General features: G+C 33.4%; 1 protein-coding gene across 12 annotated transcripts in view; it reads left to right on the forward strand.

Moving 5' to 3' along the window:
• Positions 1-12,038, forward strand: part of MYO9A (myosin IXA) — a 280,504-nt gene that overhangs the window by 146,349 nt on the left and 122,117 nt on the right. For all 12 annotated transcript variants that reach the window (XM_045059075.1, XM_045059073.1, XM_045059076.1 and 9 more), the window contains one exon: positions 5,439-5,514. In XM_045059075.1, coding sequence (XP_044915010.1) covers positions 5,439-5,514 — 76 coding nt within the window. The remainder of the gene's footprint in view (positions 1-5,438; positions 5,515-12,038) is intronic.

Raw genomic sequence — 12,038 nt, forward strand, 5'->3', positions numbered from 1 at the left:
AAGCCTGACAAAAGTCACAAATGTATAGAAAAGACTATTTTGCATGGAATTAAGAATATAAAAAATAAAAAAGTGTATGATCAGAATTCCTGTTTGAAAATGAATAGAAACATGCAGGAAGTGCTAGAGTGTTACTTTGTTGAAGCTTGCAGGGAAGTCAGGAAGCTATCTTTTTCTTGAATTGATAGACTATAGATATTTATCAAAGTTGGTAAATCAGTATGGGTAAATAAACATGAATGTGTGCTTTATAGGCAACTACAATAATAAAAAAATAGAAACAAGTTTATCTTTTACAGTAGCTTAAGAAACCTTTAACAAATGAAAGCAAAAAAGGGAAAAAATGAGTTTGAGATAAATGAAAAATATGAAATAAAATACAAGAAACAAGTACTGCTACTTATAATTACTAAAAATAGATTAACCTCATCACTTAAATTCCCAAAATGAATTTTTCAAGAAGTTCAATTAAAGATTCTTAAAATGATGAACATAGAAGGGTGGACAAAGATAGACCATGCAAAGATGAACAATTGTAATAAAGTTAGATAGTAATCTGAACAGCTCTACACTGATAGAACTTATAAAATGGTTTAGTTGAGAAAGACAAAACCTGACCTCACTGGCAAGTTTTGAGATCTGATAAAGAAATATTAAATAAGTGCATAAATCTAAATAAATATTTACTTTATAAAACTTAGTAGTAAAGCTTAATTTCTTGATTCATGGGAAGAAAACAAGGTGGAAATAAGTACAGGGTAACAACATCTGAGATGGGAAGGGGATAGCTAGAATCAGACCTTTCAGAAATTCTTATACTCTTTTTAGGGGAACCTGGTGGCTCAGTTTGGTTGAGTGTCAGACTTCAGCTCAGGTTATGACCTCAATGTTTGTGAGCTGGAGCCCCACATGTGGCTTCCTGCTAGCAGCCTGTCAGTGCACAGCCTACTTTGAAGCCTCTGTCCCCTTCTTTCTGCCCCTCCCCCACTTGCATTTTCTCAAAAATAAGTTAAGTATATTAAAAAAAGTTTCTGTACTCTTTAGAAAAAGGGAAGAGAGAATTTAGTTTAGAATTCATGGATATGTTAAAAATTCAAGGATAATCAAAGAAGAGAGTATATATAACTTCCAAAACAAATCAGAATATAAAGAAAATAGTTCAGTAGAAGTCTGGATAAAAGCATATAATAATTAGGGCGTAGAAGGCATAAAATAAGTTAGTAAAAATAGAAATAACAGTAATATTATGTTGGGCGAAACTAAATAGTTAAAAAACAGATTATGCAGTTAAGAAAAAGAAAACTCGGGGCGTCTGGGTTCGACTTTGGCTCAGGTTGTGATCTCACAGTTCATGAGTTCAAGCACTATATCTGCTGTCAGCATAGAGCCTGCTTCAGATCCTGTCTCTTTCTCTCTCTCTCTCTCAAAAACATTTAAAAAGAAAAAAAATGTAACTACAAGATGTTTATACAAGAAAAACCTAAAACATGAACACAAAAAGATTCAAAATGAAATACTAGAATAAAGTTGTATCAGAAAATTTGTTCTTGCTTTCTTGTACATTTTCCCACCACCTTTTGGCAACTCATGTTAAGATTTGTTACTATAGTTTTGCCTTTCCTAAAAATTTACAGAAATGGAATAATTCAGTTTGTATTCTTTTGCATTCTGATTCTTTTATGCAATATAATGGTAAACATTTATCTATGTTGTTTCATATTTAAGTAATTTGTTGCAGAGTTATATAGGTATAAACAATTGTATATCATTCGTTTCTTAATGGATATTAGGGTTATAATACTGTTTTGAGCTGTTGTGAGAAGCCCTGTTATAAACATTCAAGTCATTTTGTGTACTACATATGTTCTTTCCTCAGGTAAAACTTATGGGTTGTTACTGTGTCATAAAGTAGACATGTTTAATGTCATTAGGAACTATCAGTCTTTCAGCACTTTAAAGATACTTCATTCTGAGGGTGCCTAGGTGACCTAGTCGGTTAAGTGTCCGACTTTGGCTCAGGTCATGATCTCACAGTTCGTGGGTTTGAGCCCTGTGTTGGACTCTGCTAACAGCTCAGAGCCTGGAGCCTGCTTTGGATTCTGTCTGTGTCTCTCTCTGCCCCTCCCCTGTTCACACACACACATACTGTCTCTCTCTTTCAAAAAATAAACATTAAAAATATATCCTTCATTTTCTCCTTGTTATATATTATTTGTGATGATCAATTCAGATGTCATCCTATTGTCATTCTTTCATGCCTAATGGACCTTTTTTCCTCTGGCTCCTTGACATTTTCTCTTTGTTTTCTGGTTTTCAGTAATTGTGATTTCCTAGATATGATTTATTTTTATATTTATCCTGTTTGGGATTTGCTGTACCTTTTGGACCTGTGCTTCAATTGTTTTTCATCAAATTTAGGAAATTTTTGGCTAATATTTAAATTTTTTTTTTTCTGCTGCAATTTATTTTCTTTCTGGATGTCAGTTACATGTTTTTAGCATATTTGATATTCTCTCAGATTCCTCATACTCTTCATTTTTCTTTTATCTTCTTTCATTCTTCAGGTTGGATAATTTTTATTTATCAATTTCAAGTTCATTGTGCTGTTTAAACCCATAAAATGAATTTTTAATTTTAGTTTTTAGGTCCAGAATATCCATTTGTTTCCTTTTTACAGTTCCCTATTGTTCCTTGAGATTTGCTGTCTGTTAACTCATAAGACAATCTTCAACGTTAAGTTATTGAATATTATGATAGCTATTATAGTGTTTTGTTTTGTTTTTTTGTGCTAATCCTAACAAGTAGGCAATGATGGGACCTGAAGCTGTTGTGATGGGATCAGGAGAGAGGTGCACAGGCCTTCATTTTCTGAGTGATCAGTTGCCAGTGTTCAGTGTATTATCCCTTTTAATGTTAAACTATTTAATAATTGATGTTGAAAAATCATCATACAGAGGGAAATAAGAAAGTAAGTTAATATGCATAAAAGAACGACCCTCAAAGATATGCCCTAATGTGTTTACAGGGAAGATACTCCAAGAAAGAGAAAGAGATTTCCTGTGAGTACTTTATAGTTTAGAAGCATTTAATAACATGAATCCAGTAAAGCAGCAGTACAAATTTGAGAGTATAAAATATCAGAATGATACTGAAAATAGGTATTGAACTACTAAAGCACACAGAGGCATAAAGCTAAATCTGTATGAGTTCAAAAAATAGGGGAAATAGCTGAAAATTGAATTACTGATACTGAAGAAACTTCTGGGATTATTATGTTTCAATACACGAAAGAAAATAATATGAAGGATAGAAAGGGAGAATTTGTCATAGGGATAATTGATGCCTATAACTAAACAACTGATTAAATAAAACAAAAACAATGAATTCAAATATATAAGAAAAAAAAGTCATTCAAAGTTCTAAGAATTTGTTGATCTCAGGATATATTTCCAGTAATAGTTTATTGGAAATTCTCCTGGGGATTTACTTAGGAGTAGAATTGCTGGGTCATATGGTAATCTTATGTTTAGTTTTTTGATGAACTGCTCGAGTGTTTTCCAAGGTGTCTGTATCATTTCACATTTCAACAGTGTATAAAGGTTCCAATTTTTTCGTGTCCTTGGGAGCACTTATTATCTGTCTTTTTGATTATAGCCATCCTGGTGGGTGTGACGTGGTATCTCATTGTAGTTTTGATTTTCATTTCTCTGATTACTAATGATGTTGAGCATCATTTTGTGTACTTATTAGCCATTTGCATGTCTTCTTTGGAAAAATATTTATTCATTTTGTTCATTTATTCATTTATTCATTTGTTCATTTTTAAATTGGGTTGTCTTTTTATTGTTCAGTTGTAAGAGTTCTTTTTATTTTCTGGATTCAAGTTCCTTATCAGATATTTGATTTACAGACATTTTCTACCATTCTGTGGGTTGTCTTCCTACTTTCTTGATATGGTGTCTTTTGAAGCATAATAGTTTTACATTTTGATGATGTCTTTTTATCCTTTTTTTTTTCTTTTGTTGCTTATGCTTTTGGTGACATATCTAAGTAATTTTATTGTCTACTTCAGTGTCAGAATAATTTACTTCTGTATTTTCTTTCAAGAGTTTTATAATTTCAGGACTTATATTTTGATTTTTGGTCCCAACTTCATTCTTTTGCATAAGGATACCTAGTTTTCCCAACACCATTATTGAAAAAATTATTCTTTTCCCATTGAATATCTTGACACCATTGTCAAAATTCAATAGATCTTAAATGTAAAGGTCTGATTTGTATTCTCAGTTCCTTTCCATTGATTTATTTGTCTTTGTTTATGTCAGTACCATAATGTCTCAGTTACTCTGTCTTTGTAGTAAGTTTTGAATTCAGGAAGTGTGAGTCCTCCAATCATGTTCTTCTTTTTCAGCATTGTTCTGGTAGTCTGGGTCTTTTGCATTTCCATATTAATTTTAGGGTCAGTTTATTCATTTCTGCAAAAAAAAATGCTGCTGGAATTTTCATAGAGATTGCATCAGTCTGCAGGTAAATTTAGGGAACATTGCCTTCTTAACAATATTAAATTTTCCAGCCAATAAGTTTGAAAGGCATTCCATTTATTTAGATTTTCTTTCAATGTTTTGTAGTTTTCAGTGTAGACACTTTATGCTTTTTAAAATTTATTGTTTAATATTATTTTGGTCTTATTAATGGAATTGTGTTCTTAATTTTATTTTCTGATTGTTTATTACCATTGTATAGAAATAAAATTGACTTTTAAGTACTGATCTTATATTTTATAATTGTTCTGAACTCTTTTATTAGTCCTAATAATTTTTTGTGAGTTACTTAGGATTTTCTACATTTAAGATTGTTATCTTGAATAGATACTTTTATTTCCTTTCCATTGTATTTTACCTATATTAAATGTGTGTTGAAAATTTGTGGCCTTATGTGTATAGAGCTTCAGTGTTTATCATATGATTTAAAGTAAATTATAACTTAAAAAATATCAGTAAAGGAAGTAATTTATTGTTTTTGTTTCTCAGTGTCTATACATAAGATTAATTGATCGCTAAAATCTATGGTCCATGTCAGCAATTATTGCTGAAAAATGTTGCAAAGGAATAATTAGGAATTTTTTGAATATTAAAATAAATGAGCATATACATTTCTAGACCTTCAGCCCAGTTACCCTTGATATTCTGATAATGTTTAAATGAGAGAACAATTAAAAAGATTTATTATTTAATTCCCTAATTGGGTTCATTGTTGATTAAGTCAGGTTTGTAAGTAACAGTCATGTGCCTTGGTTCACATTCTTATTTTGATATTTCTGACATGTTTAGCAAATATTTACTATCAAAGTACATTAATTTCATTTGCCCTTAGAAAAATTGTTTTATGTGTAGTTTCTTTTAGCATTGATTTGAAAATATCTGCTTTTTATATGTTAGGTATAACCCGGAAAAATCCCAGAACACCTCTTTCTGATCTCCAGGGCATGAATACTCTAAATGAAAAAAATCAACAGTAAGTATGTTTGGTTTGTGTTTTCAAAGAGGTATAGAAGAAATAGTTAGAATTCTTATTAATACTTATGTGGCTTTAAAAATATGAAGCAAGGTGTAGTTTGTTTTTCTTTCTTGAAGCTTTTATAAATGGTATAATAAGGTTTGAAACTGGACTAAATATGTGTAACTAGTCATAGTACTCTTTGCAACAGCAGTAGCTATAAGAGGTTAAGACTGAGAGGATTTGAAATGGTGTATACTAAGTTTGATATACATGTTTAATGGGAAGCTCCTATTCAGTCTTTATACATTAATGTAGACTTTGCTATAAGAGAATATGCAAACACTCATATAATTAGGAAGCACACAAACAAAATGAACCTACCACCCAAGTTCAGAACTAGAAGATTATTAATATTGCTACAGCTACCTTTATATTATCTGATCATTCCCTTCCTCCCACCCCTCAGATAACTGTTATGTAGAATTTTATGTTTGCCATTACTGTACTCTTAAAAAAAGTTTTACAGGGGCATCTTGGTGGCTCAGTTGGTTGAGTGTCTGACTCTTGATTTCAGCGCAGGTCATGGTCTCACAGTTGTGAGATAGAGCCCTGCATTCGGCTCCAGGCTGGGCATGGAGCCTGCTTAAAATTCTCTCCCCACTACTCCTCCACCTCTCATACACGTTTGTACTCTCTCTCAAAAAAGTTTTATCATAAATGTATGTTTTTTCTAAGCCATAAATTGTCTTTGCTTGTTTTTAAGTTATACAGAAAAATTAGTATATAGTATGCTGTCTTCTATGATTTTTTTTCCCTTCAGCAATATTCATCTAAGATTCATCCATCTTGTTGCATACAGTTTATTCTTTTTAGTTGCTGTATAATATTATATGCTATTGGGGGGGATAGGGAGTTACTGTTTAATGGATGCAACGTTTCAGTTTGGCTAAAAATTCTGAAGATGGATAGTGGTGATGTTTGTAGAGCAATGTGAATGTACTCATGCCAATATACTCCTATACAATGTACACTGAAAATATTAAAATGGAGAGAGAACAGATTGGTGGTTGCCCATGGCCTGAGTAGGGGGTGGGTGAAATGGGTGAAGGTGGTCAAAAGGTACAAACTCCCAATTACAAAATAAATAAGTTCTGGGAAGTAACAGATAGTATGTATAGTTGCCATAGTTAATAATACTGTATTGTGTATTTAGAAGTTACTAAGAGAGTAGATCTCAAAAGTTCTCATCACAGAAAAAAATTTGTAACTGCATATGGTGACAGATATTAACCATAGTTATTGTGGTGATCATTTGGCAGTATATATAAGTACTCAGTATGTTGTAATATAATGTGTCAATTATTTCTCAATAAAAAAGTAATAGTTAAAATGGTAAGTTTTGTGTTGTGTATTTTTTAATCACAGTAAAAAAAATTATTTTATCACATTAAAAAAATTATTGTGTTGGGGCGCCTGGGTGGCGCAGTCGGTTAAGCGTCCGACTTCAGCCAGGTCACGACCTCGCGGTCCATGAGTTCGAGCCCCGCGTCGGGCTCTGGGCTGATGGCTCAGAGCCTGGAGCCTGTTTCCGATTCTGTGTCTCCCTGTCTCTCTGCCCCTCCCCCGTTCATGCTCTGTCTCTCTCTGTCCCAAAAATAAATAAACGTTGAAAAAAAAATTATTGTGACACTAATATACCATAATTGATTTATCTCTCAGTGGATATATGAGTGATTCTTTTACTATTAGAAATGGTGCTACTTTAGGGGTGCCCGGATGGCTCAGTTGGTTGGGCATCCGACTTTGGCTCAGGTCATGATCTCATGGTTTGTGGGTTTGAGCCCCACATCTGGCTCTGTGCTGACCACTCAGAACCTGGAGCCTGCTTTGGATTCTGTGTTTCCTCCTCTCTCTTGCCCTTCCTATGCTCATGCTGTATTGCTCTCTGTGTCAATAATAAATGTTAAAAAAAAAATTTTTAAAGAAATGGTGCTACTTTATTATTAAAAATTTTTAATTAAAAAAAATTTTTTTTAAATGTTTATTCACTTTTTGAGAGACTGAGACAGAGTGCGAGCAGGGCAGGGGCAGAGAGAGGGGGAGACACAGAATCCAAAGCAGGCTCCAGGCTCTGAGCTGTCAGCACAGAGCCTGACGCGGGGCTCAAATTCACAAACCGTGAGATCATGACCTGAGCCTAAGTCAGATGCTTAACTGACTGAGCCACTCAGGCACCCCATATAATATTTAATTTTTTAATGTTTATTTTGAGAGAGAGAGCAGGTGTGTACACATGTGTGTTGGGGGGGTGGTGGGAAGAGAAAGGGGAGAGAGAGAGAGAAGCCAAGCAGGCTCCGCGCTGTCAGCACGAAGCCCAATGTGGGCTTGATCTCATGAACCGTGAAATCATGACCTAAGCCGAAATCAAGAATCAGATGCTTAACCAACTGAGCCATGTAGGCACCCTGACTAATGGTGTTATTTTAAACATGCTCATACCAGTCTTCTGGTTCACCTATTATTACATTGCTAGGATATGTACTTATTAATGGAACTGTTAATTCAGTGGGATATGTGCATGATAGTTTTATAAGATAATCCCCAGTTTTTCCCCCAAAGGAGTTGTACTAATGTACACTAAAAGTGGCAGCTAAAAGTTCCCTTTGCTTCGTTCCTTGCCAGCACAACTCAGCTGACTGTCTTCTTAACGTTTGATAATCTGGTGGTTATAAAATGGTATCTTAGGATTTGCTTTTCCCTGCTTATTAATGTTGTTGAACAATTTTTATATTTATGGCTATTCATGTATTTTGAAGTATCATTTCTTTGTCCATATTTCTTTTTTAAAAAGTATTCTTTATAAATTTTATGTACTGGTGCCATTTCACTTATGTTTCAAATGTATTCCCCCAATTTGTAACTTATCTTTTTACTTTCACCATTTTTAGCAATCTACACATGTCCATATATAGACTTTTGCAATTGTATCCCATATATACAATTATGTAATCAATGCCACAGTCAAGATACATACCTTTTTCATAATCACAAAAGAATTCACTAATGCTGCCTATTTGTATTTACCCCTCTCCTTCCCTGTCCTATCCTCTAGCAACCTGTGGGCCTCTAGGGCCTGTGAATTAAATTATGAAAGACAGATTAACAGGAGAAAAAGTATATAATTTTTATTAATGTTTTACATGCATGAGTATTCACAGAAAAGAAGTGAAACTTAAAGAAGTGGTGTCATACTTGGGGGCTCATATACTCTTTTTTTAAAGGAAAGATGTTTTGGGCTTTAAAAGGGATTATAAAATGTGGGGTAGTGACTAGGGAATAGATGGGGGAACTAATGGAAGATGAGGGTTATTTTAGTAAGGTTTATTTAAGCAAACTCCTTTCAGTTCCTAGTCTCTTATTTCAGGTGATAAAAGCTGCTCTTCTCTTCCTTATAGGGGAGATGGGGACACTTTTCACGAAGGGAAATTTATGCCCTACTTTTAGGAATTTCAGGGGACAGGAGAGAACTGACTCTTCCTGTATCTGTTGATTCTTAGTTCCCTTATGTAGTGTAATTTGGGGTGACATGTCCTAATCCCCTTCATAACTTTGAGATTAGCTCTTTAACGTTAAACGTGGTGCTTAATTCATTAGGTTATTAAATGTATCAGTAGTTCATTTCTTTTTATTTCTTGAGTAATCTGTTTTTTAGTTGGGTTCTCTTATTATCAGGTTGTAAGAGTTATTTATATATTCTAGATCTAGGTCCCTTATCAGATACATGATTTCAAATGTGTTATTGGAAGTGTGAAGGTTTTAATTTTGAAGAAGTCTAATTTATCTATTTTTATTTTTTGCTATACTTTTGTTGTATTTAAGAAATCATTAAGCCTAAGTCACAAAGGTTTACTCTGTTTTCTTTTAAGAATTTTATAGTTTTAGCTTTTAAATTTAGATCTGTAATTGATTTTGAGTTGTTTTGTATATGCTAAGAGATAAAGATCCAGTTTCCTTCTTTCCCATGTGGATATTCAGTTGCCTCAGTACCATTGGTTGAAAATACTGTTATTTCCCTGTTGAATTGTCTTGATACCTTTGTCAAAACTCATTTGACCATAAATAGAAGTGTTTATTTCTGGATTCTCAATTTTATTCTATTGATATGTATGTATTTCCTTATGCCAGTACCATGTTGTCTTAATTACTATAGCTTTATAATCGGTTTACAAATCAGGAACTATAATTCTTCCAGCTTTGTTTTTTTCAACATTCTTTTGGCTATTCTGGATTCTTTGCATTTCCGTATGAATTTTAGGATTATCTTGTCATTTCTGCAAAAAAAAAACAAACGTCTAGGATTTCGCTAGAGGTTATATTGAATCTATAGATTAATTTGAGGAATATTGTCATGGAGTATCTTTTCACTTCTTTAGATCTTTAATTCTTTTAACAATATTTTTTAGTTTTTAGTGTACAAGCCTTACACTTCTTTTCTCAAATTTACTAAGTATTATTTTTCATGCTTTTATAAATGAAAAAATTTTTTGCTTTCATTGTCAATTGTTCATTGCTGTTATATAGAAATATAATTGAATATTTTAACCTTGCTTAACTCATAAGTTCTCATAGTTTTTTAGTGGATTCCTTAGAATTCTCTATATGTAAGATCATGTCATATGTGAATAAATACAATTTTACTTCTTCCTTTTCAACTTGGATGTCTTTTATTTCTTTCTCTTACTTACTGCCCTGGCTAGGAACTTCAGTACAGTGTTGAATTAGTGTGGCAAGAGCTCACATCCTTGTCTTATTCCTGATATTAGTGAGAAATCTTCCAGTGTTTTTTTTTTTTTTTTAATCATGAAGCATGATGTTGACTGTAGGTTTTTTTTTTTATAGGTGCCCTTTCTCTGATTCTTTTTTTTAAAGCTTACTTATTTATTTAATTTACTTAATTTTTAAAAGTCTTTTGATGTTAATTTATTTTTGAGAGAGAGAGGGGCAGATTGTGAGCAGGGGCAGGGCAGAGAGTGAGGGAGACACAGAATTTGAAGCGGGCTCCAGGTTCCGAGCTGTCAGCACAGAGCCCGACATGGGGCTTGAACTCATAGACTGCAAGATCATGACCTGAGCCGAAGCCAGATGTCCAACTGACTGAGCCACCTAGGCGCCCCAAGTTTGTTTATTTATTTTGAGAGCGAGACAAAGTACACGAGTGGAGGAGGGAAGAGAGAAAGGGAGAGAGAGAGAGAATCCCAAGCAGGCTTTGCCCCACCAGCACAGAGCCTGAAGTGGGGCTCAAACCCATGAACTGTGAGATCATGACCTGAGCCAAAATCAAGAGTTGGACGCTTAACCAACTGAGCCATCCAGGTGCACCTGATTCTTGAGCCTTTGTAATACAAGTGACATCTCTCCTGTGTACTTAAGTACCAGAATTTTGTATGATCTGTCTAGAAACTCTTTTGTTAAGTCTTGAGTCTACTTGATTGATCTATTTTGTTAATGATTTTTCATGTTGTTTTGCTTTATAAGTGATTTCTCCCACTTCCTCATCTCTAAATCTTCTCTTACTGGTTTAAAATCTTGAAGTCATCCTTAATTCCCTCTGTCTCAGACACTCCCCATTCAATCCATCAGCAAGTTACATTGGCTGTACCTTAAAATGATATCCTGAATCTCACCATTTCTTACTACTTCCACTGCTATTGCCCTGGCATAGATTATTATAATAGCTTCCTAAAGTAATGTCCCTGCTTTTGTCCTTGGCCCCTCAAACAGTATTCAATATAGAAACCAGATCATTTTAATATAATAGTAAATATATGTAATATAAAATACATTTTAATATAAAAAAGCTGATTCATGTTTTGCTGAAAATCCTTCTTTGTCTTTCTTTCTCATTCTCATTAAAACCCAAAAATTCTTACATTTCCTAGAGGGTATATGTGACATGGTTTCCTCCTTCCTAACTCTGACTTGATCTACCATTTTTCCCCTGTTTACTCCACTCCAGCCTTGCTGATTTATTTAATATATCTCAGACTCATCAACAAAATTCCAGCCTCCCAAACTGTGTGTTTGCTCTTCTGAGTAGAGTGCTCTTCTTTCAGATAATTGCTTGAATTGCTTTTTATCTCCCTTAGATCTCTGTTTAAATGAAATCTTCTCCATCGTGCATCTCCTTGACTTCCCTATTAAAAAGCCTAGTGTCCTGGCATTCTTCTTCTATGTTTAAAATTTCTCCTTGGCACCTATTGTCTGACATACGATGTGTTTTTTAATGTGTTTGTTTTCTTCCATTTGAATTTAAGTAATATGAAGATGCTAGAAAAAATTGACACTATTTGGTGCTCAATAGATACTTTTGAATGAATAAGTATATTCTGCATTTTTATTGGTGTTACATCTTTAATTTTTAGGACATTTTTGTTACTTTGTTTTCTCAATTTTTTAATTTTTCATAGCATCTTATTTTATAGATGCAATATTTTCTCTCTTCTCTAAGAATATTACTGAGGGCTTAAAACTTTTTTTTT

Source organism: Felis catus, chromosome B3 (genome assembly GCF_018350175.1).
Source record: "Felis catus isolate Fca126 chromosome B3, F.catus_Fca126_mat1.0, whole genome shotgun sequence".
NCBI lineage: Eukaryota > Metazoa > Chordata > Mammalia > Carnivora > Felidae > Felis > Felis catus.